Raw genomic sequence first — 25,752 nt, 5'->3', positions numbered from 1 at the left:
CACTCATCAGGAGAGCTTTAAACAAGAACAATGTGGGAAAGGAAGCAAAAGGCCAGAAAAAGCCATACACCTGACAAATACTATTGAGAATTCTGCTATTAGAAGTGGAAAGGAAGAACAAAGACCAAAAAATCTAAATAATAAAAATATTGGAGAAAGAGAAACCAATATCAAACTAAAATGTTTCTATACAAATGCACAAAGCATGGGCAACAAACAAGGAGAATTGGAACTACTAATGCAGGAAAAGAAATATGATGTCATTGGAATCACTGAAGCTTGGTGGGACGATACACATGAGTGGAATACAAGGCTAGAAGGATACAACTTATTTGCGAGAAATAGACTTGAGAAATGAGGAGGTGTCACATTGTATGTTAGAAAAGCGTATATCTGCACAGAGATCCAAGCTTCAGAGACTGAGAGTTCTGTGGAAATTGGGTAAGAATACAAGGAGAGAACAATGGAAAGGAAACCATTGTAGGCATTTGCTACAGGCTGCCTGTGCAAGCTGAAGCGATGGATGAACTCTTTATACATCAAATGGCCAAGTTTTCCAAAAAATATGACATAGTGATCATGGGAGATTTCAACTATCCAGACATTTGTTGGGATTCTCTCTCAGGCAAAACTAACCAGTTAAGCAAATTGTTATCCTCTCTTGCTGACCACATTATCTTCCAAAAGGTAGGGGAGAAAACAAGGGGATCTGCCAGCGTGTTTCTAACCCTTAGAAACAGGGAGGATATAGTTGAGGAGGTAAGAGTGGCTGGGACCCTAGGAGGTAGCGACCACGCTATTTTAGAATTTTGGCTAAATAGAGGAGGAAGACCTGTGGAGACTCAAACTTCAAGGTTAGATTTCAGAAAGGCAGATGTTAAGGGACTCCGAAAGCGAATCGGAGGGATCCAATGGCTGGATCTCCTTAAGAACAAAAATATCCAGGAAGGATGGGAAATTTTGAAAAATTAGGTTCTCAAAGCACAATTCCGAAAAGAGAGAAAAATAGGAAGAATTTAAGGAAACCAGATGGATGAACACAGAACTTAAACACGTGCTAAAAAGGAAGAAATTAATGTTTGTCAAATGGAAAGAGGGAGGCATATCTAAAGAAGAATATAATGCTGTCTGCAGAACCTGCAGGGGAAGCATCAGATTACTAAAGCTGACAATGAATTAAGGCTTGCAAAAGACGTCAAAAGCAATAAAAAAGGATTTTGGGGATATGTCAAAAGTAAAAGAAAAGTCAAAGATGCTATAACATTTTTACAAGATGAAAATGAAGAAATGGCAAGAAAGGATATTGAGAAACTAAACTTTTAAATTCCTATTTTGCTTGTGAAAGCAGAAAGGAAATGTAATATTAACTGATCTTCACTGTCCTTTGAAAGGAATAGAAGAATCCAGGCTATCTATAAACAGAAATTTAGTGAGGGAATACTTAGCTAACATAAATTAATTCTAGTCTCCAGGTCCAGATGAATTACGCCCCAGAGTACTGAAGGAGATAGCAGAAAAACTTTTTGAACCACTCTCCATAATCTTTGAAAATTCTTGGAGATCAGGAGAAGTCCCAGAAGACTGGAGAAGAGCAAATGTTGTTCCTATCTTCAAAAAGGGAAAGAAGGTGGACCCAGGGAATTATGGGCCGGTGAGTCTGACTTCTACACCAGGAAATGTATTTTAGCAAATTATTAAACAACAAGTATGTACATACCTGGTTAAGAATGAAGTGATTAACCAGAGTCATCATGGGTTTGTAACTAATAAGTCATGTCAGATTAACTTAATTTCCTTCTATGACAGAATCACTGACTGGATGGATCAGGGAAAATGTAAGGTTCTCAGTCTTTTTTGACATGTTTTTCCAAATTAATTTTTTTCCGTCAGCCATTTTGCTTTCTGTCCTGCTGCAGCTATCTTGCCCTCAGTTAATATGGAGTTTCCAGCTTTCATGTTCCCGCCCTGATTCTCTCCCTCTTGCCTCTTAAGCAGCCTCAGCTGAGCAATCAGTGCTTCAGAATCAAGTCTGCAGACCTGGATCCTGGAAGTCTTGGACTTGGTACGCCAGCCATCTCCTGCTGATGAACTTGGGAACACTTGTGGACACTGGAAATCTGCTGCCTGCTAAATCCTCAGTTGCAAGGGAATTAACAGGGAGAGACCATGAACCTGTTGTGGAAGTTATGCTGTGCTTAAAGTTTACTCTGGCCTGCTGTATCTCCTGCCTCTGTATCTGCAACCTGTGTGAACCCTTTTGCTTGCTTGTATGAAGTAATACAAGTCCTTCCTAATCACACCTGTGTCTCCTGTGTTTTTCCTTGCACCCAAGCACAAGACGCTATATGAATCATACACAGTACATCACAGAAATGCTGTAGATATAGTATATATTGACTTCAGCAAAGCAGTTGACAAAGTATCTCACACCATCCTTATTAAAAAAAAAACTAAGTATGGAATGGACAAGGCAACTGCTAGGTGGATTCATAACTGGCTTAGTGATCGGACCCAAAGAGTGGTCGTAAATGGCTGCACATCCAGTTGGAAGAATGTCTCAAGAGGGGTACCACAGGGCTCTGTTCTGGGCCCTGTATTGTTCAACATCTTTATCAATGATTTAGATGAAGGAATTTGAGGGCACTGATTAAATTTGCTGATGACACAAAGTTAGGAGGGATAGCTAATACTAGAGGAGAGAGAGGATTTAAAAAGATATAAATGGAACAGTGGGCAGCAACTAACAGAATGGGTTTTAACAGAGCAAAATGCAAAGAACTACATCTGGGCAATAAAAATGAAAAAAGCATATACAGAATGGGAGGAATAGGGCTAAGTAACAGCACATATGAAAAAGACTTGGGTATACTAATAGATCATAAACTAAACACGAGTCAACAGTGTGATGCAGCAGCAAAAAAGGCAAATACAATTCTTGGATATATTAACAGAAGCATACAGTCTAGATCACATGAAGTTATTATCCTCCTCTACTCCTCTTTGGTAAGATCTCAGCTGGAATACTATGTCCAGTTTTGGGCACTACATTTTAAAAAAGACATCAGCAAACTGGAGCAAGTTCAGAGAAGAGCGACCAGAATGGTGACCCATCTGCAAACCATGTCCTATGAGGAACGGTTACATGATTTGGGAATGTTTAACTTGCAAAAAAGAAGACTGACAGGAAACTTAATAGCTGTCTACAAATATCTGAAGGGCTGTCACATTGTAGAAGGATCATCTTTATTCTCATTTGCACAAGGAGAGTCTAGAAGCAATGGGATGAAACTGAATTGGAGGAGACACAGATTAGATATTAGAAAAAACATTTTGATAGTGTGGGTGATCAATGAGTGGAACAGGCTGCCATGAGAGGTGGTGATTTCTCCTTCAATGGAAGTCTTCAAGCAGAGGCTGGACAGACATCTGTCTGGGATGATTTAGTGAATCCTGCTTTGAGCAGGGGGTTGGACCAGATGACCCAGGAGGTCCCTTCCAACTGTACCATTCTATGATAAATGGTCCTTTTGAACCTGAAATGTGTCCTGTGCAGCCAGTCTTGGTCACATCAGAGTTCTACAATGAGTTCATGCTCCAGATAGATGCCTCCGAGGTTGGTTTGGGAGGTCTGCTCTCCCAGGAAATAGGTGAGGATGAACATCCAGTCCTATACCTGAGTAGGAAACTCTCCTTCTGTGAGAGTTATGCCATCGTGCCATCTATGCCATCCTGGGGAAAGAGTGCTTGGCCATCAAGTGGGCAATCAACAACCTGAGATACTACCTGTTAGGCAGAAAGTTCAGGCTAGTGTCAGATCATTGGCCCCTGAGATGGATGAGGGAAAAGAAGGAGAAGAATGCCCGTGTAACTATGTAGTTTCTGGTGCTCCAGGACTTTACTTTTCATGTGGAGCACAGGCCAGGGAAGTTGCATGGGAATGTAGATGCCCTGTCCAGAATCCCCTGCTTAGCCGGTGAAGGTGCAGAAACACCTGGCTTTGGGCAGAGGGGCGTGGATATGTGACAAACTCACGGTAAAGAAATGGAGGGTAGATATGTGTCACTGCACTTAATGGCATCAGTGATAAAAAGCTAAAGTATTTTCCTCCTGCACACTAAAGTGTTGTGAGGCTTAAGTTAAAGTTACATACATGGGATGGTTTCATGTGGACACTATAGAGTTTGTGGGAAAATGTCCACCTTATCTCCACCTGCAGAGCCGGCACCACCATGTCTTAACAGGACCTGTGTGATGTCACAGTCATGTGATCATTCACAATATGGAGGAGAAGGACTGTGTTTTGTTTTGTTTTGCCCAGAGGGCCGTGTTTATTTTTCCCAGCTTGGTTTATACTGCCTTCAATAAGCCAAGCACGTTCTTAAAGAGACAGTGTTTCATTTCTACCTCTGTGTACAGCCAAGTGAGCCGCTCTAACACAGTGTGTAATTTAATATATATTTTTTTAATTATCATTATTTATATATTTTTATTATTATTATCATGCTTAAGTTCGGTCTTCAAAATTGTTAATTGTATCTTAAAGGCAATATGGTGCAGGAGTTGCATGTAAATAAAAAGCTAAAATGTGTTACTTTTTTTGTATTCTCTTACAGGGATATATAACACTCATGAAGGAGGATGGTGTTCCAGATGATATGAAAGGAAAGGATAAAATTATATTTGGAAATATTCATCAAATTTATGACTGGCACAGAGAGTATGTACATATATATGTGAATGTTTTATTACTTAGCGTCACTCTTTCCATATTAATAACGAATATCAGGTTTACAATTTAAGAGTATGTTCATATGTAGTGTTTCTGCTTCATTTTTTTATGCAACACATTTAGTGCGTAAAATATACAGTGGTTTACAATACCAGAATAATTAATGAGATTTCTGAAATCTTATACACGTTCTGTTTTTGGTTTCTTTGTATATTTTGAGCCTTTACCAAGATGCAGATTGTCAATTCTTTCAGCGGTTTTACAACACTTTTAAGCCATGCAAATGAATGTGAAAAACTCAAGTAAAAATGCTGCAAAAATGCATCAAAAACATGTTTATTGTATGCTCCAAAAAGGTTAACATACCTTAAGATTGTGGTGTTAAAGTATTTGCCACATCTAGGTTTACATGTTTTCTGGTACCTTAGCAAAAGAGAAAGTGTAGCAAGTTGTGCATTTTTCTCATTAAAATGCCAGACATGCAAACTGTCAACATTATTTTAACATTTTTTTGTTAATCCATTTTTTGTAGAAGTTTAGTTTTCCTGGTCCAATAAAAACAACAAAAACACTGAATTTTGAACACTAATATTAACCAATTTTACCAATATGAGTAGACCGCAAACCTATTTTAAGTCATGCAGTACTGAAAAAAATACATTATTGCAATCTTTTAAACAATGCTATTTTAACACTCACTGGTATGCATTGAAAGTATTATAATAATTTTAACTAGCTTGGCACATGCAAAATTTTTGCACGTTGGTCCTCGGGGGCGCAGTTAATTTCATAAAAAGCAAACTGGTCAAATGTAAACGTATTTCATGAGCTGAAGAACACAGACAGGTATTTATATATGTAGATTGGTAATACAATAAATTGTTTTGATAAGTATAGGCCAAAAAATGTTTTCCGGTTGAGGTGCCACCTGCAGGTCATTGTGTCTTTCCGCAGGTTTATGAAAATGAATGTTTAAACTGTTGTTTGGCTGTTTTCTTGCTGAAGGGAGTAAGTTTACCTTTCAAATGGTGTATCATGTGTGTGTTTGGGGCGAAGTAATCAGCAAAAAAGCAGTGCATGTTTACAAATGTGTTGGTAGTGTGCTTTGGGGTACTGTGGTGCCACCTGCATGTCATTTTTCCTTACTGCAAGTTTATGAAAATTAATGTTTAATTGTATTTTGTGATCAAATCGTGGATTTGTGGTTTGTTTGGCTATTTTCTTGCTGAAGGGGGTAAGTTTATCTTTCAAATGGTGTATCATTTGTGTGTGGTTGTAGTATGAACGGGGATACAAAGGAATCACTGAAAAACAGTATCTATAATAATAAATGCCCTAACCAGCTTCCGGTTGTAACAACTTCCGTCCAGTTGTAACCGGTGACGTCACCACACACACGCACATGTTAACCCTCAACACACCACACCGCCTCAACACACACTCCTCTCACCTTTAACCTCCACTCATGTCCACTCACTCTTTCACTCCACATACGTTCCTTTCTCTCACTCCGTTTCTCATACTCACACCGTCATCGTCGCTGCCCCGACATCTTCCTCCGCCGCCGCGATCCAGGATCCAGACGTTCTCCAGGCCACCGACATGTTCTTGTGGGACGCCATCTTGGATTTCGTGAAATCCCGCGATATTAAAGATGGCATCGCTGCAACAACATGTCGCTGGCGTGGACGACATCGGGATCCAAAAAGATGGCGTCGGCGAAATCTCGCGAGATTACGCCGACGCCAGCGACATATTCTTGCGGGACGCCATCTTGGATTTCGTGAAGTCCCGCGATATTCAAGATGGCGTCGCCGCAACAACATGTCGCTGGCATGGCGACATCGGGATCCAAAATGGCGTCGGCGTGATCTCGCGAGATTTCGCCGACGCCATCTTTTTGGATCCCGATGTCGTCTGGATCCAGGATCGCGGCGGTGGAGGAAGATGTCAGGGCAGCGACGATGACGGTGTGAGTATGAGAGATGGAGTGAGAGAGAAAGGGTCGTATGTGGAGTGAAAGAGTGAGTGGATGCGAGTGGAGATGGTGAAAGGTGAGAGGAGTGTGTGTTGAGGAGTGTGTGTGTTGAGGGTTAACACGGCAAGAGGTGTGATGCTATCGCATCCTCCCGATGCGATAGCATCGGGCCATAATCTAGTTTAGAAATAATAGAATAGATTATTTGGTGCAATGTATTCTGCAGCACTTTATAATTAAGCAGGGACATGTATAGACAACAAAGATATTTCAAAGTAACACATAGTTCAACAGTTAGAGGAGAAGTGAGGGCCTTGCTTACAAGCTTAAAATCTAAATAAAGGAAATAAGGGCAACACAGTGGGTAAAAAGTGCTTGTCTTGTATGGTCCAGCCATCAATATAATAGGGGTTTCAAATAAGCTGCATGAACCGGTCATCAGCTAGTATTTGTCTACAGTTACCAAGTGCTACTGGGTACATGTATGATGTGGAGACAGCTGAATAGGAGGGAACAGATTCTGATGAAAAATTAGCAAGAGGGATCAGGGAAGAGTTAGATTAGTGAAGTGAGGTGATAGGCTTGTCTAAAAAGATGTGCTTTTAAGCACATTTAAAAACGGGGGAGCTAGGTATTAATCAGATCAGCTGGGGTAGTGCATTCCAGAAAACTTGGGCAGCATAAAAAATACTTGGATTTGGCAGAGCGAGGTTCAGATACAATGAGATTCCATACAATAATGATGGTTAGCCAGCCTGGCCTCTGACTTCACCTAGTGAATCACCCTCAAGGGTGGAAATATGGTGAGCAGCCATTCAGCTGCTCATAAGCAACCTTTCATGGCTGATTAGCCCCTTTTAGTCATCTATGCTCTAAAGCATTACGTCAGGTTTGTCTCACATCCACTATGTGCCTAGCAGCTATATATACAGTGGGTGCAGAAAGTATTAGGACCCCTTTACATTTTTCACTCTTTGTTTCATTGCAGCCATTTGGTAAATTCAAAAAAGTTCATTTTTTTATCTCATTAATCTACACTCTGCACCCCATCTTCACTGAAAAAAAAAACAGAAATGTAGAAATTTTTGCAAATTTATTAAAAAAGAACAACTGAAATATCACATTGTCATAAGTATTCAGACCCATTGCTCAGACACTAATATTTAAGTCGCATGCTGTCCACTTCCTTGTGATCCTCCTTGTGATCCTCACTGACAGCTGAGAGGCACAGGAAGAGGTGAGGGGACCCCTGCCATCGGTCCCCGCACCCAGAATGCTGTGATTGGTCAGTCAATCTGACTTACTGATCACAGCATGATCACGCAGGAGATACATAAATATCAGCATCTCCCGCCCGGTCAGTGCAGGAGCTCAGCGCTGCTAGAAAGCTTGTGAGCTTCTGAGACCATGCTCACAGCATGGTGTCAGAAACTTTCACCATAGGTATAATGCACTGCAATGCTAGAGCATTGCAATGCAGTATACCTGCAAACAAAGTAAAAAAAAAAATTGAAAGTCCCATACAGGGACTATGTAAAAAAGGAGAAATTTGTAAAAAAATATGTAAAAAAAAATTAAACAATAATAAAAAATCTACTAATTAATACACATTTTTATGTACAAAATTAAATAAACAAAAAAAGTACACGTTTGGTATTGCCGCGTCCATAAAAATCCCATCTATAAAAGTGTCACACTAGTTAACCCCTTCAGTGAATACCGTAAAAAAACACAAAAAAATACCAAATTATACTTCTTCCAAGCGGTATCATCATACCGCTTGAGAAAAGTGGAATAAAACGCAATCAATAAAAGAATAGTAATAAAAATAGTATAACTGAAAGCGTCATCTTGTCCCACAAAAAAATAAGCCGCCATACAGCTCCATCAGCAGAAAAATGTGAAAGTTATAGCTCTCAGAATAAAGCAATGCTAAAATAATTATTTTTTCTATAAAAGTTTTTATTGTGTAAAAACACCAAAACATAAAAAAAACTATATATATGAGGTATCACTGTAATTGTAGCGATCCGAAGAATAAAGCTGCCTTACCAATTTTACCACACGCGGAACGGAAGAAAAAAAAACAATTCCTAAATTGCTGGTTTTTGTTCATTCTGCCTCCACAAAAATCGGAATAGAAAGCAATCAAAAGAGTAATGTGCCTGAAAATGGTAAAAATAGAAACGTCACCTCGTCCTGCAAAAAATAAGCCCCCACATGACTTTGTCGGCCGAAATATAGAAAAATTATAGCTCTCAAAATGTGGCAATGTAAACATTTCTTACAAAATAAAACATCTTTTAGTGTGTGACAGAAGCTAAACATAAAAAAGGATATAAATCTGGTATCTCTGTTATCGCACCAACCCGAAGAATAAAGTTGCCTAATCACTAATACTGCACGAGGAACGGCATAAAATATAAAAAACAATTCTTCACCTTTTGTGGATTTGTTCATTCTGCCTCCCAAAGATCGCAGTAAGGCGATCACATTGGTTTACCCCCACATATGGGGTATAAGCGTAATCAGGACAAATTGCACAACAACTATTTCTCCTGTTACCCTTGTAAAAGTAAAAATTTGGGAGCAAAAAGATCATTTTTGTGGAGTGGAAGAAATATACTTTTTTATTTTCACGGCTCTACGTTATAAACTTCTGTGAAGCACTTTGGGGTTCAAAGTGCTCACCACACATCTAGATAAGCTTCTTGGGGGGTCTAGTTTCCAAAATGTGGTCACTTGTGAGGGGGTTTGTACAGTTTAGGCACATCAGGGGCTCTGCAAATGCAACATGACGCCAGCAGACCATTCCATCAAAGTCTGCATTCCAAAACGGCGCTCCTTCCCTTTCAAGCTCTGCCATGCGCCCAAACAGTGATTCCCCCCCACATATGTGGTATCAGCATACTCAGGACAAATTGCTCAACAACTTTTGGGGTTCAATTTCTCCTGTTACCCTTTCAAAAATAAAAATTTGGGGGCAAAAAACATTTTTGGGGAAAAAACATGATTTTTTTTCATGGCTCTACATTATAAACTTCTGTGAAGCACTTGGGGGGTTCAAAGTGCTCACCACACATCTAGATAAGTTCCAAGGGGGGTCTAGTTTCTAAAATGGTGTCACTTGTGGGGGTTTTTTACTGTTTAGGCACATCAGGGGCTCTCCAAACGCGACATGGCGTCCAATCTCAATTCCAGCCAATTTTAGGTTCAAAACCTCAAACAGCGCTCCTCTTCTGAGCCCTGCCGTTCGCCTAAAAAGTGGTCTTCCTCCACACATGGGGTATCGGTGTGCTTGGGAGAAATTGCACAACAAATATTGTGGTTCATTTTCTTCTGATACCCTTGACAAAATAAAAAAAATTGTGTCCGAAGTGAAATTTTAGTGAAAAAAGTTAAATGTTCATTTTTTCCTTCCACATTGCTTCAATTCTTGTGAAGCACCTGAAGGGTTAATAAACCTTTTGAATGTGTTTTTGAGCACCTTGAGGGGTGCAGTTTTTAGAATGGTGTTAATTTTGGGTATTTTTTGTCATATTGACTCCTCAAATTGACTTCAAATGTGAGGTGGTCCCTAAAAAAAATGGTTTTGTAAATTTTGTTGAAAAAATTAGAAATCGCTGGTCAAATTTTAATCTTTATAACTTCCTAACAAAAAAAATTTGTTTCCAAAATTGTGCTGATGTAAAGTTGACATATGGGAAATGGTATTAAGTATTTTGTGTGACATATCTCTCTGATTTAACGGCATAAAAATTAAAAGATGGAAAATTGCAAAATATTACAGATTTATTCCTGTGAGAATCATGTGGGAATAGTGGATGAGGGCAGGTATATCTCGCCCAGATTCCTTTCCAATGTGGCCTAGTCTGGTCAGTATTGCACCTGCTTGCTAATGAATAATGGGAGGCGGATATAAAAGGATGCCAGGTGGTTGTGTGAGTGTCTCAGCCTGGGAACACAGAGAGCCTGTCTGTGTGAGAGACACACGTGAGTGAAAGCAGTGCCCACTGCAACTGTGGTTTGGCTGGACGGGAGAAGCCCGCCAGTTGGTAGTTAGGTTGTCCATTGTTTAGTTAGTGCCGGACAGGCAAGGATTTGTTTTATGTTTTGTTTCCTTTTGCATTGCTTTCACCATTAATAAACCTGACCCAGGGTCAGTTACACCCGAATCCCAGCTCTGCGCCTGAGTTTCATGCTGAACGCACGTGACCTTTGACCCCAGCAAAGCCGATCCCGGAGTGTTTTATCACATTGTGGTGGAGAATGCGGGCATCACGTTGCAAGCATGAGCATGGAGGACGTGGTGAAAGCGCTGGTACAGTCCAGCAAGAAGCTAATCGGGTGATGATGGCCCAGCTGAAGGAGTTGGTGGACATGACAGCTACCGATCGTTCGCTTCTCCGGCAGGTGGTGCAGCGCCTGGCAAGCTTACCTGAGGTTAACCTGGAAGCAGAGTCGAGAGTGATTCACATGAGTCGGTACTGGCAGTAGATGACGACCGAAGATGACGTCGAGGCATACCTGACCACGTTTGAACGGGCGGCGGTGCGAGAAAAATGGCCGAAGGCACGATGGGCCGGCCTGATTGCCCCGTTTCTTTCCGGTGAGGCCCAAAAGGCGTATTATGACTTGGAACCTGAAGCTGCGCAGGACTTTGACAAATTGAAAGCCGAGATCTTGGCCCGGCTTTGAGTGACGACCGCTGTCCGTGCACAGAGAGTGCATCAATGGACTTATCAGCCGGATAAACCACCGCGGTCACAGATGTTCGACCTGATCCACATGACGAAGAAGTGGCTACAACCCGAGGTGTTGACAGCGCCAGAGATAATCCAGAGAGTCGTCATGGACAAGTACCTGAGAGCTCTACCGCCAGCCCTGAGGAAGTGGGTAAGCCATGGAAATCCTACGACGGCAGATCAACTGGTGGATCTGGTTGAACGTTACTCCGTGGCAGAAGGACTCCGAGACGACGCTACCCCACCTCGTTCTTCATCATCTCCACGTGGAACCGGTAAGACTGTTCCAGGGAGTAGGGGAGATGGAAAAATCCCTAAGACAGTGGGGGAGGAAAACGGGACTGCCCGCACTGCGAGGCCGAGAGTAACGAACTATGGTCTAAGCAAGGGGCCCATTAGGTGTTTCCGCTGCCAAGAGATGGGACATATTGCTGCGAACTGTCCGGTCACTACTGAACCCATGCAGTGCGACGTCACAGACTCTAAAAACCGCATGTCTATGGTGGCACGGCTGGTGAGTGTGAATGCCGGTCAAAAGGATGTGGAAAAACACTTGTGTGATTTAACTGTTGATGGCAAAAATGTGGTGGCATTGTTAGACTCGGGAAGTGTGGTGACTCTGGTGAAGGCCAGTCTGGTGTCAGCCCCGACTGGACCATCAGACAAATTTTCTGTAACGTGTGTGCATGGAGACACCTGTTCGTACCTCACCACGGTCATATGCATTACTGCTTCCTATGGGTCTGTGCAACATAAAGTGGGACTCGTCCCGGCGTTATTGCATGATGTTATCCTGGGCCGGGATTTTCCCCACTTCTGGCAATTGTGGGAGAATCAGTTGATGCCCTCGGGTAATCGTGTACATGATTCTTCTCCCAGGGTGCGTGTGGGTCCCGAACCCCTGGAAGAGGTCTCCCTGGAAGATTCGGGGGAAGAGTCTGCGGGAAATGACCTGCAGTTCCCGTTTTCAGTCATGGCGGGTGATACGGAGGAGACCGGGGAAGCGGAGGAGGCCGACAGCCGTCCACCTCCCCGTTTGCCGGATTTAGAAATTCAGAAAGATGACTTCCAAAGCGAGCAAATAAAGGATCCTACCCTTTCTCAGGCTAGGACAAATGTAAAAGTGATAAATGGGGTACCCGTAGAACCTGGCTCTAGGCTGGCATATCCTTACATGGTTCTGGAGAATGATTTACTCTATCAGATAGAGAAAAAGGGGGAAGATACGGTGCAACTATTAGTCGTGCCAAAACCCTACCGGCGGCAGGTGCTGGACCTGACCCACGGGCATGTGATGGGAGGTCACCTGGGAGTCCAGAAAACCACCGAAAGGATTTTACACTGTTTTGTTTGGCCAGGCATGCATCACGATATTCGTGTATATTGTGAGTCTTGTCCTGACTGCCAAGCCTCTGCACCTAAGCCCCGGTTCTGTAGCCCTTTGGTATCCCTACCTATTATTGAAGTCCCGTTTGAGAGGATTGGGATGGATTTAGTTGGACCCCTTCCACGTTCTGCACATGGACACCAACATATCCTGGTCATCTTGGATTATGCCACACGTTACCCGGAGGCCATCCCTTTGCGTAACACGGCCACCAAGACGATTGCCAAGGAACTGGTGCATGTGTTTAGTCGGGTCGGTATACCAAAACAGATACTCTCCGACCAGGGGACCCCCTTTATGTCCAGGGTAATGAAGGAGCTCTGCCGATTGTTACAAATCGAACCGTTACGCACATTCGTGTATCATCCTCAAACAGACGGGTTGGTCGAACGGTTCAATAAAACTCTGAAGCAGATGCTGAGAAAGGTAATAGACAAGGATGGGAAGAACTGGGACTATTTACTTCCGTATTTGCTTTTTGCCATCAGGGAAGTACCCCAGTCTTCCACGGGATTCTCGCCTTTCGAGTTATTGTACGCCTGACGTCCTCGCGGACTGTTAGACGTTGCAAAAGAAACCTGGGAGGGTCAGGTCACTCCGATTAAAACAGTGATAGATCACGTCACACAAATGCAGGACCGTATTGTGGCTGTTATGCCTATCGTCAAAGAACACATGATACAGGCTCAAGGAGCCCAAAAAAGAATCTATGATAGGGGCGCCAAGATCCGTACGTTTGCACCCGGAGATAGGGTGTTGATCCTGGTCCCCACGGTGGACAGTAAGTTCCTGGTAAAGTGGCAGGGCCCCTTTGAGATTAAGGAAAGAGTTGGTGAAGTAAACTACAAAGTATACCAGGCAGGTAAGCAGAAACCTGAACAGATTTATCATGTAAATCTGATAAAACCCTGGAAAGATCGGTCTGCCTTGTCAGTGGAGCTGGCCCGTCCCGTCTGCTCGCATACCGTACCGGAGGTACGGGTTGCAGAGACTCTCTCGGAGCGGCAAAAGACTGAGGTCAGGCAGTTTCTACTTCACAACCAAAAGTTTTTCTCAGAAAAACCCAGGCAGACTACGCTAATGAAACATGACATCGTAACGGAACCTGGTGTCACAGTTCACGTAAAGCCCTACCGAATCCCGGAAGCGCGCCGTGAAGCCGTTTCCCGAGAAGTGAAGGCAATGTTAGAGTTAGGTGTCATTGAGGAATCGCACAGTGCTTGGTCCAGCCCGATTGTGCTAATTCCTAAACCGGACGGCACCATCCGGTTCTGCAATGACTTCAGGAAACTGAATGCGGTCTCAAAATTTGATGCCTACCCTATGCCCCGGGTCGACGAGTTGATAGATCGGTTAGGAAAAGCCCGGTATATTACGACCCTAGACCTAACAAAGGGGTATTGGCAGATCCCTCTGGCGGAAGCTGCCAGAGAAAAGACGGCATTTGCTACGCCGGAAGGTCTATTTCAGTATGTGTATATGCCGTTTGGACTGCACGGAGCACCGGCGACCTTCCAGAGACTGATGGATCGAGTCCTGAGGCCACATAGGCAGTACGCTTCGGCCTATTTGGATCACATTGTCATTTACAGCTTGGACTGGGAGACTCATCTCCAGAAAGTACAAGCTGTGATTGCCGACCTGTGGGAGGCAGGTCTAACCGCGAACCCCAAGAAATGTCACATCGGGCTAGAAGAAGCCCGGTATTTGGGGTATGTAATTGGGAGGGGTGTTGTTAAACCCCAGGTTGATAAGATTCAGGCGGTTCAGGACTGGCCACAACCTGTCAACAAGAAGCAGGTGCAAGCCTTCCTGGGGATCGCCGGCTATTATCGCCGGTTCATACCCAATTTTGCAGCCATCGCTACCCCCCTGACGGATCTTACAAAAGGGAAAGACTCCGTCATGATTAAATGGAGTTTAGCGGCTGAAGAAGCCTTCCATAGCCTAAAACGGGCACTTTGCTCTCAGCCCGTACTGGTGACTCCGGACTTCCGCAGCGAGTTTGTGGTACAAACGGATGCCTCTGATACCGGTATCGGGGCCGTACTCTCACAAGTGAGGGACGGAGTGGAACACCCAGTCCTCTATCTCAGCAGGAAGCTGAATAAACATGAGCAAAGGTATGCAGTCGTAGAAAAAGAGTGCCTAGCCATTAAGTGGGCTCTAGAGTCCCTCAAATATTACCTGGTGGGCCGAAAGTTCAGGCTGATCACTAACCATGCCCCTCTCAAGTGGATGCACTTGAACAAGGAACGGAATAGCCGGGTGACCCAGTGGTTCCTTGCCCTGCAGGCCTACACTTTAACGGTGGAGCACCGCCCAGGGGTACAGATGGGGAATGCAGATGCCCTGTCCCGAGTGCACTGTTTGGCGGGTGTCATTGCTCGACCGGAGTGGTCTGAGCAGAGGGGGGGGGATATGTGAAAATCATGTGGGAATAGTGGATGAGGGCAGGTATATCTCGCCCAGATTCCTTTCCTATGTGGCCTAGTCTGGTCAGTATCGCACCTGCTTGCTAATGAATAATGGGAGGCGGATATAAAAGGATGCCAGGTGGTTGTGTGAGTGTCTCAGCCTGGGAACACAGAGAGCCTGTCTGTGTGAGAGACACACGTGAGTGAAAGCAGTGCCCACTGCAACTGTGGTTTGGCTGGACGGGAGAAGCCCACCAGTTGGTAGTTAGGTTGTCCATTGTTTAGTTAGTGCCAGACAGGCAAGGATTTGTTTTATGTTTTGTTTCCTTTTGCATTGCTTTCACCATTAATAAACCTGACCCAGGGTCAGTTACACCCGAATTCCAGCTCTGCGCCTGAGTTTCATGCTGAACGCACGTGACCTTTGACCGCAGCAAAGCCGATCCCGGAGTGTTTTATCACATGCCATATTTTCATTTGTTTCATAAACGCAAGTTATATCGAAGAAATGTTACCACTAACATGAAGTACAATATGTCACGAAAAAACATTCTCAGAATCAGTGGGATCCGTTGAAGCGTTCCAGAGTTATAACAACATAAAGTGACAGTGGTCTGATTTCAAAATTAAGGTCTGGTAATTAACCTACAAAGTGGCTTGACCCTTAAGGGGTTAAACACATTTTGTTTTGAACTTGCCTGTGTCACTGCCTCATCACTGCACAGCGTGGACACCGCTGCATTACAATATATATATATATATATATATATATATATATATATATATATTGAGTGTGTCTCAGCCAGCATATAGAGGGGCTAAGTGTGGGCTCATACTGCATATGGTGGTATAGGGCTGTGTGTGTTCATACTGCTTATAAGGAGGTGCTGTGTGTGGATCATACTGCATATAGGGGGCTGAGAGTGGTCTCATACTGCACTTAGGGGGGCTGTGTGTGGCTCATACTGCATATAGAAGAGTCTGCGTGGGGTCCTATTGCATATGAGGGAGTGTTTTCTGTAAGCTTATACTACATATAGGGGAGGCTGTGTGTGGGCTCATACTGCATATATCGGGATTGTATGTGAGCATGTACTGTGTGTAGGGGCCTGTGTGGGTTGTCAAGCTATAAATGGGGGTCTGTGTATGAAATTATACTGTATATAGGGGACTTGTGAAGGGGATCATACTTTATGTAGGGGGCTGTGAGGCCCATCATACTGTATATAGGGAGGCTATGAAGACCATCAAATTGTATATTAATGGGCTATAGAGGCCATCATACTATGTGTGAGGGCCTGTGAGAAACCTCATTTTTTTGTGTGTGGTGCTGTGAGGACCATCATACCATCTGTGGGCGCTATGAAGATTATCGTACTGGGTTAGGGGCCCCGTAAAGACATCTTGTGCTTGGGAAGGGATTCAAGAACTATCATACTGTCTGTGGAGGCTATTAAACTTTCTGTTGCGGGGCTATGGAGGCCATCATTCTGTGTGGGGGACTGTGGGGGATCACACTATCTGGGGGCTGCAAAGATTATTACGGTAGATCATGAATTGGGGGCTGTTAGGAACATCATAATGTATGTGGGGGACTGTGAGTTCTATCATGCTTTGGGGGGAGTTGTGGGGGCCATCATATTATGTTGGGGAGGTGTGGGACCATCCTACCGTGTTAGGAGACTGTTGGGATATCATATTGTGTGGGGGAGCTATTGAACAAGGTACAAGGGCTAAATAAGAAGAGCATATGATTTATAAACTTTAAAAAGGCAGTAAATTGCATGGTACAATAGCTGTAGCTTTGGAATCCGCTGCCCCACTTACACATACCAAAACTCGCAAAATCAACAGACAGCCTTGGCACACCAGCCTGACCAAAGAGCTGAGGCGAGCTTCCAGGGCTGCTGAGCGCAGATGGAAAAGATCCCACTCCAACGAGCACTTCATCGCATTCAAACAGTCCCTCACTACTTTCAAGACCACACTCGCCACAGCTAAACAAACCTACTTCTCATCTCTCATATCCTCCCTGTCTCACAACCCTAAACAGTTATTCAACACCTTCAATTCTCTCCTCCGCCCCCCAGCACCTCCTCCCTCCCCACTCATCTCAGCTGAAGACTTTGCCTCATTTTTCAAGCAGAAAATTGATAACATCAGGGACAGTTTTGGTCAACAACCCCCAGAGCCCTTCCTCCCGACTTCCCAGCCCTCCACCTTCAAAACCAACTTCTCCACCATTACAGAAGATCGACTCTCCACTCTACTCTCAAGATCACATCTCACCACCTGTGCACTCGACCCGATCCCATCCCACTTCATCCCAAACCTCACCACAGTCTTCATCCCAACCCTAACCCATCTCTTCAACCTATCACTAACAACTGGTGTTTTCCCCTCAAGCTTTAAACATGCCTCCATCACACCTATCCTCAAAAAGCCCTCTCTTGACCCATCCTCTGTATCTAGCTATCGCCCTATATCACTTCTCCCATACGCCTCCAAGCTACTGGAACAACACGTCTACCTTGAACTGTCCTCCCATCTCTCTTCTTGCTCCCTCTTCGACCGCTTACAATCTGGCTTCCGGTCACACCACTCCACTGAAACTGCCCTTACTAAGGTCACCAATGACCTCTTAACTGCCAAGAGCAAGCGACACTACTCTGTCCTCCTCCTCCTGGACCTGTCGGCTGCCTTTGACACAGTGGACCATTCCCTATTATTACAGACCCTCTCATCCCTCGGCATCACAGACTTGGCCCTCTCCTGGATCTCATCATACCTAACAGACCGGACATTCAGCGTCTCCCACTCACACACCACCTCCTCACCTCGCCCCCTATCTGTCGGAGTCCCACAAGGTTCAGTCCTTGGGCCCCTGCTGTTCTCTATTTACACCTTTGGCCTGGGACAGCTCATAGAATCTCATGGCTTTCAGTATCATCTTTATGCTGATGACACACAGATCTACATCTCTGGACCAGATATCACCTCCCTACTAACCAGAATCCCTCAATGTCTGTCCACTATTTCATCCTTCTTCTCCACTAGATATCTGAAACTCAACATGGACAAAACAGAATTCATCATCTTTCCCCCATCTCACGTGACCCCCCCTACGAACCTATCAATTACAGTAAATGACTGCCCACTCTCCCCAGTCCCACAAGCTCACTGCCTCAGAGTAATCCTTGACGCTGATCTCTCCTTCAAACCACATATCCAAACCCTTTCCACTTCCTGCCGACTTCAACTCAAAAATATTTCACGCATCCGTTCATTCCTCACCCAAGAATCTGCAAAAACCCTAGTCCATGCCCTCATCATCTCTCGCCTTGACTACTGCAACCTCATGCTCTGTGGCCTCCCCTCAAACACTCTCGCACCCCTCCAATCTATTCTAAACTCTGCTGCCCGACTAATCCACCTGTCCCCCCGCTATTCCCCAGCTTCTCCCCTCTGTCAATCCCTTCACTGGCTCCCAATTGCCCAGAGACTCCATTACAAAACCCTAACCATGACATACAAAGCCATCCACAACTTGTCTCCTCCATACATCTGTGACCTCGTCTCCCGGTACTTTCCTGCACGCAACCTCCGATCCTCACAAGATCTCCTTCTCTACTCCCGTCTTATCTCCTCTTCCCACAATCGCATACAAGATTTCTCTCGCGCATCACCCCTACTCTGGAACTCTCTACCACAACATATCAGACTCTCACCTACCATCGAAACCTTCAAAAAGAGCCTGAAGACCCACCTCTTCCGACAAGCCTATAACCTGCAGTAACCACCGATCGACCAAACCGCTGCACGACCAGCTCTACCCTCTCCTACTGTATTATCACCCATCCCTTGAAGATTGTGAGCCCTCGCGGGCAGGGTCCTCTCTCCTCCTGTACCAGTTATGACTTGTATTGTTTAAGATTATTGTACTTGTTTTTATGTATACCGCTCCTCACATGTAAAGCGCCATGGAATAAATGGCGCTAGAACAATAAATAATAATAATAATAATAATAATAATAATGGTACTGATAGAGATAAGAATACACAGTGCAATAAGCCTTTTCTAACATGTATTAGCAGTAGCAGCAAGTCAGCAGACTTAATTTGTCTCAGAGTTAAGTGACACAATTAATAATAGGCAGAATTAATGTCATCCTATTAATACGGACATCCAGAGCAGTCATAGTCTCTCATAATAATAATAATAATAATTTTTATTTATATAGCACCAATATGTTCAGCAGTGCTTTAAAACTCAGAAGTTCATATACATGCCCCCTCGGAATAATTAATTTCCCACCCCTTGATTAAAGTATTTAGACCATGAGTAATCATTTATATTATCTGTACTTGACAACAATATTATCACAGAAAAACTGTAATTGTGATTTAAATACTATGTCATTGGGCTGCAACACCTTTTATTACGGTACTTGTAGCAGTATAATGTAGTGTATTTAAAAGCAGCGAGTGATGCAGTCAGCGCATCTAATCACAGTGCATGATACAGTCCGTGTACATAATCCCAGTGCATGATACAGTCCGCATATCTAATCCCATGATACGGCGAGCAGCACCAACTAATATTTGGCACTGCCAGCCATCCTCAGTGGCACTTTCAACATGTCAGTATAATTTTGCAGTCACCAACAAATTGTATCTGCACTTCATATTCCCTTATCCTTTTGAAAACACCCAGAAGGAGTGACATCAAACACATGCCCAAATTTATCACAGCTCTAATGCGACTTAGCAGTACACTAGATTTTATTGCAAATTTCAGCAGCTGCTCCCTCAAGTGCTTAAAAGTAGAAAATATCAAACTGTTTAAAAAAAATTTTCATATTTTATACCAAAAAAGTTAATATTTTTCTAAATAATTAAAATAATAAAACTTAACATTTTCTCTATTGTTGAAAAAAATGAAATATTTTTGATGACACATTCCCTTACAGCAGCGGTCCCAAACCTTTTTGACCTTGAGAGCCACATTCTGCACTGAGAGAGGGTCGCGAGCCATATTCAGCTCTGAGAGGGGGTCACAAGCAACATCCTGCTCCAGTCCACCTCAAAGTAGTGTCAACCAAAGATTTTCCACAGAAATCACTCCAAAGCAGTACACTGTAACGCCCGCACCCTGACTGGTTGGCGGGGTGTGTGGCCCCACTGTATGTGTGGCCCCACTGGACCGCAAACCAGACTACCCTGGAAGGGGCATAACTAAGCAGCTACCTTGGTGTTCACTGGAGCCTTTGATGAGTTCAGGCTTGTGCGGCAGGTAGCTGCCAGGTGCCATTCCAGGGTGGTGTCTGGCTGTGGCTGCTGATCCAACTGAGGGACTGGATACTGCGAGCAGGTATGGGCTAGTACAATCTGACATGAAGGGGACTCTAGCGGGCACGGCTTGAGACACTGGCAGGCAGGCTTGGCTGAGGCACTGGCAGGTAGGCACAGCTGAGGCACTGGCAGGCACAGCTGAGGCACTGGCAGGCGGGCACAGCTGAGGCACTGGCAGGCAGGCGGGTACGGCTGAGGCACTGGCAGGCAGGCAGGCACGGCTGAGGCACTGGCAGGCAGGTGGGCGCGGCAGAGGCACTGGCAGGCAGGAACTGACTCGGTAGTGACAGGACAGAGACACGGACTGGGATGAGTAGGATATGTGAACAGGTAGGGGCTGTTCACACTGGAGGTGCAGGAATTGGTTCAGGAAGTATGGGAACATAGACAGCTATGAAGGGTATGTGGAAACAGGTAGATAGCTGTTTACACAGAAGATGCAGCAATTGGTTCAAGAACCAGTACAGACGGGTAGGACAAGGATCCACAAGATATGGAAGGGAAACGGAGCAGAACCACAGGATTGCAGAGCAGAGAAGAAGTGCAAGGAGAAGAGCAGGATAGAACCGTATGGCTGCAGAGAGACGCTGCAGTTTTCAGCAAGAGGTTCTGCAGCAGCAAGTGCCACAGAGAAGGAGAGCAGAGCGGAACCGCAGGTGTGCGGCGAAAAACTGCAGTTTGCAGCAAGAGGTTCTGCAGCAGCAGGTGCAACAGAGAAGGAGAGCAGAGCGGAACCGCAGGTATGCGGAGAGGAACTGCAGCAAGATGTTCTGCAGCAGCAAGAACCAAGCAAGGCGGAGCCACAAGGGATGCGGAGAGAAGCTGCAGCAAGAGGTTCTGCAGCAGCAAGAATGATGCAAGACAGAACCGCAGGTATGTGGAGAGAAGCTGCAGCAAAAGGTTCTGCAGCAGCAAAAGCGGAGCAGAGCTGCAGTAGCAGCAAGACAGAGGGAGAAAAGACAAGGGTACACCAAGCAGGGAAGGAAAGGCCACAGACTGGGATAAAACAGACTAAGGTATAGGACAGAGTTCAGACTAGGCAACATACAGGACAAGGCACAGAGACAGGGATAAGACGTACACAGGTATAGGACAGAGTTCAGATTAGGCAAGGTACAAGTCAATGCACAGGGAAAAGGACAAAGACCAGGATATTCTGCCTCCTGGTGGGCGGAACGGGAAATACACAAGGCACAGAGACAGGGATACAGAGACCAGGATATTCTTCCTCCTGGTGGGCAGAAAACATGACACAAAGCACACAGAAACAGATCTGGGTATGGTGCCCCCAGAGCAGGCAGAGACAGGACAGGACCTGGCAACTCAGCAGCAAGACACTGACTGAGTAAAGGCGTTGCTCAGGCAGCTTCCACTGGGTGGAGCTGCCGTAAATGCTAGAGGCCTCTTGGTAATTGGCTGGAAACACCATAGGCAGGTGCACACTAATTCAATAAGAACCGGAGAGTACCAACTCCGCTCCCCTATGCACACAGCCAGGAAGTATGCAAAGCTCAGGCAGGAGGCAAGGAGGCAGGAGGCAAGAAAGCATGCAGCATGGAGCTGGCAGCAGACAGAACTCACAGCATGGCCCGGAGTAGTGAGTAAGGTAGGTGGGGGATGGGAGGCCATGAAGTGATGTCGGCAGGGTTGTTACATACACTGAGATTCAGGGGTTCCCACAATGCCCCAATTCAGTATTCTCCCATCAAGGACTCCCAACACACTGTCACATCCAGCTATGAGCACCTCCTCTGAACGGTAGTATCTTCCTTCAATATACCATACCTAAAACATCTCTAAACCCCCAAAGGTATGTGCATTTTCAGCACAGAATCTGCACCTTTTGGCAGAAAACGCAGGTAAAAATCCACGCTTTTCTATGCAAATTTGATGCGTTTTTTCATGTGGATTTGTGTGCATTTTTGTAACCTAAATAAAGATCTATTATTTAAAAAAAAACAAAAAAGAATTGTGATGTAACTTCTTTGTTCAACCTCACAGATGGACAGATATAGATAGATAGATAGATAGATAGATAGACAGATAGATAGATAGATAGATAAAATGGTACATAAATAGTTATAGACACACTGTTACGGGCTGGCGGAATGCACCAAATAATAAAGAGGGTACAAGGTGCGTTCGCAGGCCGGGGTCCACCATGCAGAGATGGTAACTGCTGCTCGGTAATAGCGGACATTATATGGTGGTACAATAGAGGAACACATGGGGTTAACTCCACCTAGTCTGTACAGAGGCGGACTCTTATCTCACAGAGCCGCCAGACCGCCAAACACAAATGCCACTGCCTGTTTATGCTCACAGAGCTCGGCAATGTGAGCACTGGTGTACAGACACAGAACTCTACCCCTAAGACACCGGGTTATAGTCCCTGTAGTCACACTAGTGCTCGGCACCGTAACCGCGATGCCTGAACAGACACCTATAGGATACTGTGCCCTGTTAGAAGTCACAGGGTGCAGCTGAACGTTGCTTACCACACAGCGCAGCTCTGGCGGATGCCACTAACCAGCCTAAACTCAGGCCTGGAAAGCCCATAGGACGCGCACGAATCCTCACTAACGGATGCTGCAGTACCTGCGGTAGCATGGTGCCTTAGGTGGATTGACGCACACAGGTGCTAGCATGTGTGAGGAGCTGGGAGCACTGCGGCACTAGGCAGTGCCACACAACTCACAGTGCCACACTGTCAAAAAGTTTTTTCTAATATCTAATCTGTGTCTCCTCCCATTCAGTTTCATCCCAAGACTAGAAGCAATGGGATGAAACTCAATGGGAGGAGACACAGATTAGATATTAGAAAAAACTTTTTGACAGTTAGAGTGATCAATGAGTGGAACAGGCTGCCACGAGAAGTGGTGAGCTCTACTTCAATGGAAGTCTTCAAACAGAGGCTGGACAGACATCTGTCTGGGATGACTTAGCGAATCCTGCTTTGAGCAAGGGGATGGCCCAGGAGGTCCCTTCCAACTATACGATTCTATGATTCTATGAACTCGGCGCTGACTCTGAACTCTAACCCTAATAACATGCGTATCAAAGGGAAGGGGTTTCATAATGAGTCATTCAGCAGTTCAGAAGCATCCATCATCACACACATCTCTACCAAATACAGTGTATACTAGCGCATGGCCGAGTGGTCATGCGAACCTTTTATAACAGCGTCCTTCCGGGACCTTCCTGATGGTCCAATCCGAGCTGGAGAAGGACCTGAGCATGAGACCTCCGATCTCCAATGAGAGATCGTCCCACGGGCATGCTCAGTAGACCGAAAGGAGGACTTAGTCCCTGGAGTAGCTCGCTGCTGATCATCATGTGTTGCCATAGCTGGACCAGGGGTGGAAGCAGCAACCAAAACCACAGTGCTAGACTGAGCAAGATGCCAGGAATGACGTCTTTGCTGAGCAGGCTCCTCTGCGGCTGGAGAGGAATGGGAGACTGCAGAAGACAAGGGTCGGGATTCCTCCGTGCAGAGGCAGGAAACCAACGCCTAACACACACACACAAAATCGGCACGCAATATCTTTAATTAAAAGAAAAAAAGGAAAAAAAATGGTGTGGGCTCCCGCACAATTTTCTGCGCCAGAGAGGGAAAGCCAGCAGGCAGGGGACAATATTTCTAGCCTGGGAAGGGGTTAATACCCATCGAGCATCCTAGGCTATGAATATCACCACTCAGCTAGCCTTTACTGGCTAATAAAATAGGGGGACCCAAAAAAAATGACGTTGGGTCCCCCTATAATTTATAGCCAGAAAGGATACGCAGACAGCTGCAGGCTGATATTCATAGCCTAGAAAGGGGCCATGGATATTGGCCTCCCCCCGGCTAAAAATACCAGCACCTAGCCACCCCAGAATTGGTGCATCTGTTTCTCTTCCCAGTACACTGTGGCGATGGCATATGGGGTAATAAGTGTGACGGACTCAGCTCCTGCTGAGCGCATTTTTTGAGTGGACCCTCTGGGTCGTGGCACCCACCCACCGAGGGCGAGCTAACCTTGTGAGAATCCACCCCCTATACAGGGAGTGTCAGGGGCAAGACCATGGGGGTGAGCCACCACAACTGCTGGGACCAGACGGCCGGCTCAGGGGACACTAGACGAGTGTCTGACGACAAGGACGAGCAGGAAGCAAGACGAGACAAGACGTAGGCGCAAGTTAGAATAACTCAGGATCACATACAGTGTAAACAAGCAAAACGTGCAAGGTGCGCGCGTGGGCACGCCAAGGTCCATAACATGGTACGTGCCAGGTGGCACGCCTAGGTACAGGTAATGGCATCGGACTCCGGACTGCTGACAGCGATCTATATCATCAAGGCATCAGGCTGCGGACATCAGCTCCGGAGGTCAGGCCGCAGTCATCCAGCTCATGATCTCTGGCAGCGATCGACAGGTTCCGGGCATCCGGCAGGCAAACCAGGGTTCAGGCAAGGAGGCATGAAGATATCCAGGCAGGGCGCGTGTTAGAGAACACGCCAAGGTCCAAGGCTAGGTGCGTGTGTAGGGGACACGCCAGGGGTCAAGGCTAGGTGCAAGGCAAGGTGCGTGTGTAGGGGACACGCCAGGGTTCAAAGCGAGGTACACAAACGAGACAGGGTGCGTGTGTAGAGCCACGCCAAAGCATAGGATAAGACAGAGTGCGTGTAGAGACACGCCAAGGCACAAGGTACAAGACAGAGTGCGTGTAGAGACACGACAAGGTTCAAGGCACAAGACAGTTCGTGTAGAGACACGCCAAGGCGCAAGGTACAAGACAGGGTGCGTGTAGAGACACGCCAGGGTCCAAGGTACAAGACAGAGTGCATGTAGAGACACACCAAGTTTCAAGGCAGGGTGCGTGCTAGGAGCGATGCCAGGGATCAAGGCAGGGCGCGTGCTAGGAGCCACGCCAGGGCACAAGGAAGGACTGCGTGCTAGGAGCCACACAGGGGGCACGCCACACTGGCCAGTGCACACGGTTGTACACAAACACGTGGCACTTACCACGGCACAGGAGATTGCCAAGGGGAACCCACGCCGGGGTTCAATGCAAGGACAAGGCAGGTAACAAGGCAAGGAACAAGCAGAAACACAGCCAGGTCAGAGCGAGGACAGAGTCTAGCAGCGGAGCGTAGGCAGAAG

At 45.5% G+C, this 25,752-nt stretch overlaps 1 protein-coding gene across 1 annotated transcript in view; it reads left to right on the top strand.

The window, feature by feature from the left end:
- TRIO (trio Rho guanine nucleotide exchange factor) overlaps nt 1–25,752 on the top strand; it is a 2,342,529-nt gene that overhangs the window by 1,841,217 nt on the left and 475,560 nt on the right. The window contains 1 exon segment of the mRNA XM_073555735.1: nt 4,614–4,717. Within this exon segment, the coding sequence (XP_073411836.1) occupies nt 4,614–4,717 (104 nt within the window).

Source organism: Dendrobates tinctorius, unplaced genomic scaffold (genome assembly GCF_039654945.1).
Source record: "Dendrobates tinctorius isolate UK_male_01 unplaced genomic scaffold, ASM3965494v1 ptg000229l, whole genome shotgun sequence".
Classification (NCBI taxonomy): domain Eukaryota; kingdom Metazoa; phylum Chordata; class Amphibia; order Anura; family Dendrobatidae; genus Dendrobates; species Dendrobates tinctorius.
The sequence above is the reverse complement of the archived record's forward strand: the minus strand, read 5'-3'. Positions and strand labels throughout refer to the sequence as shown.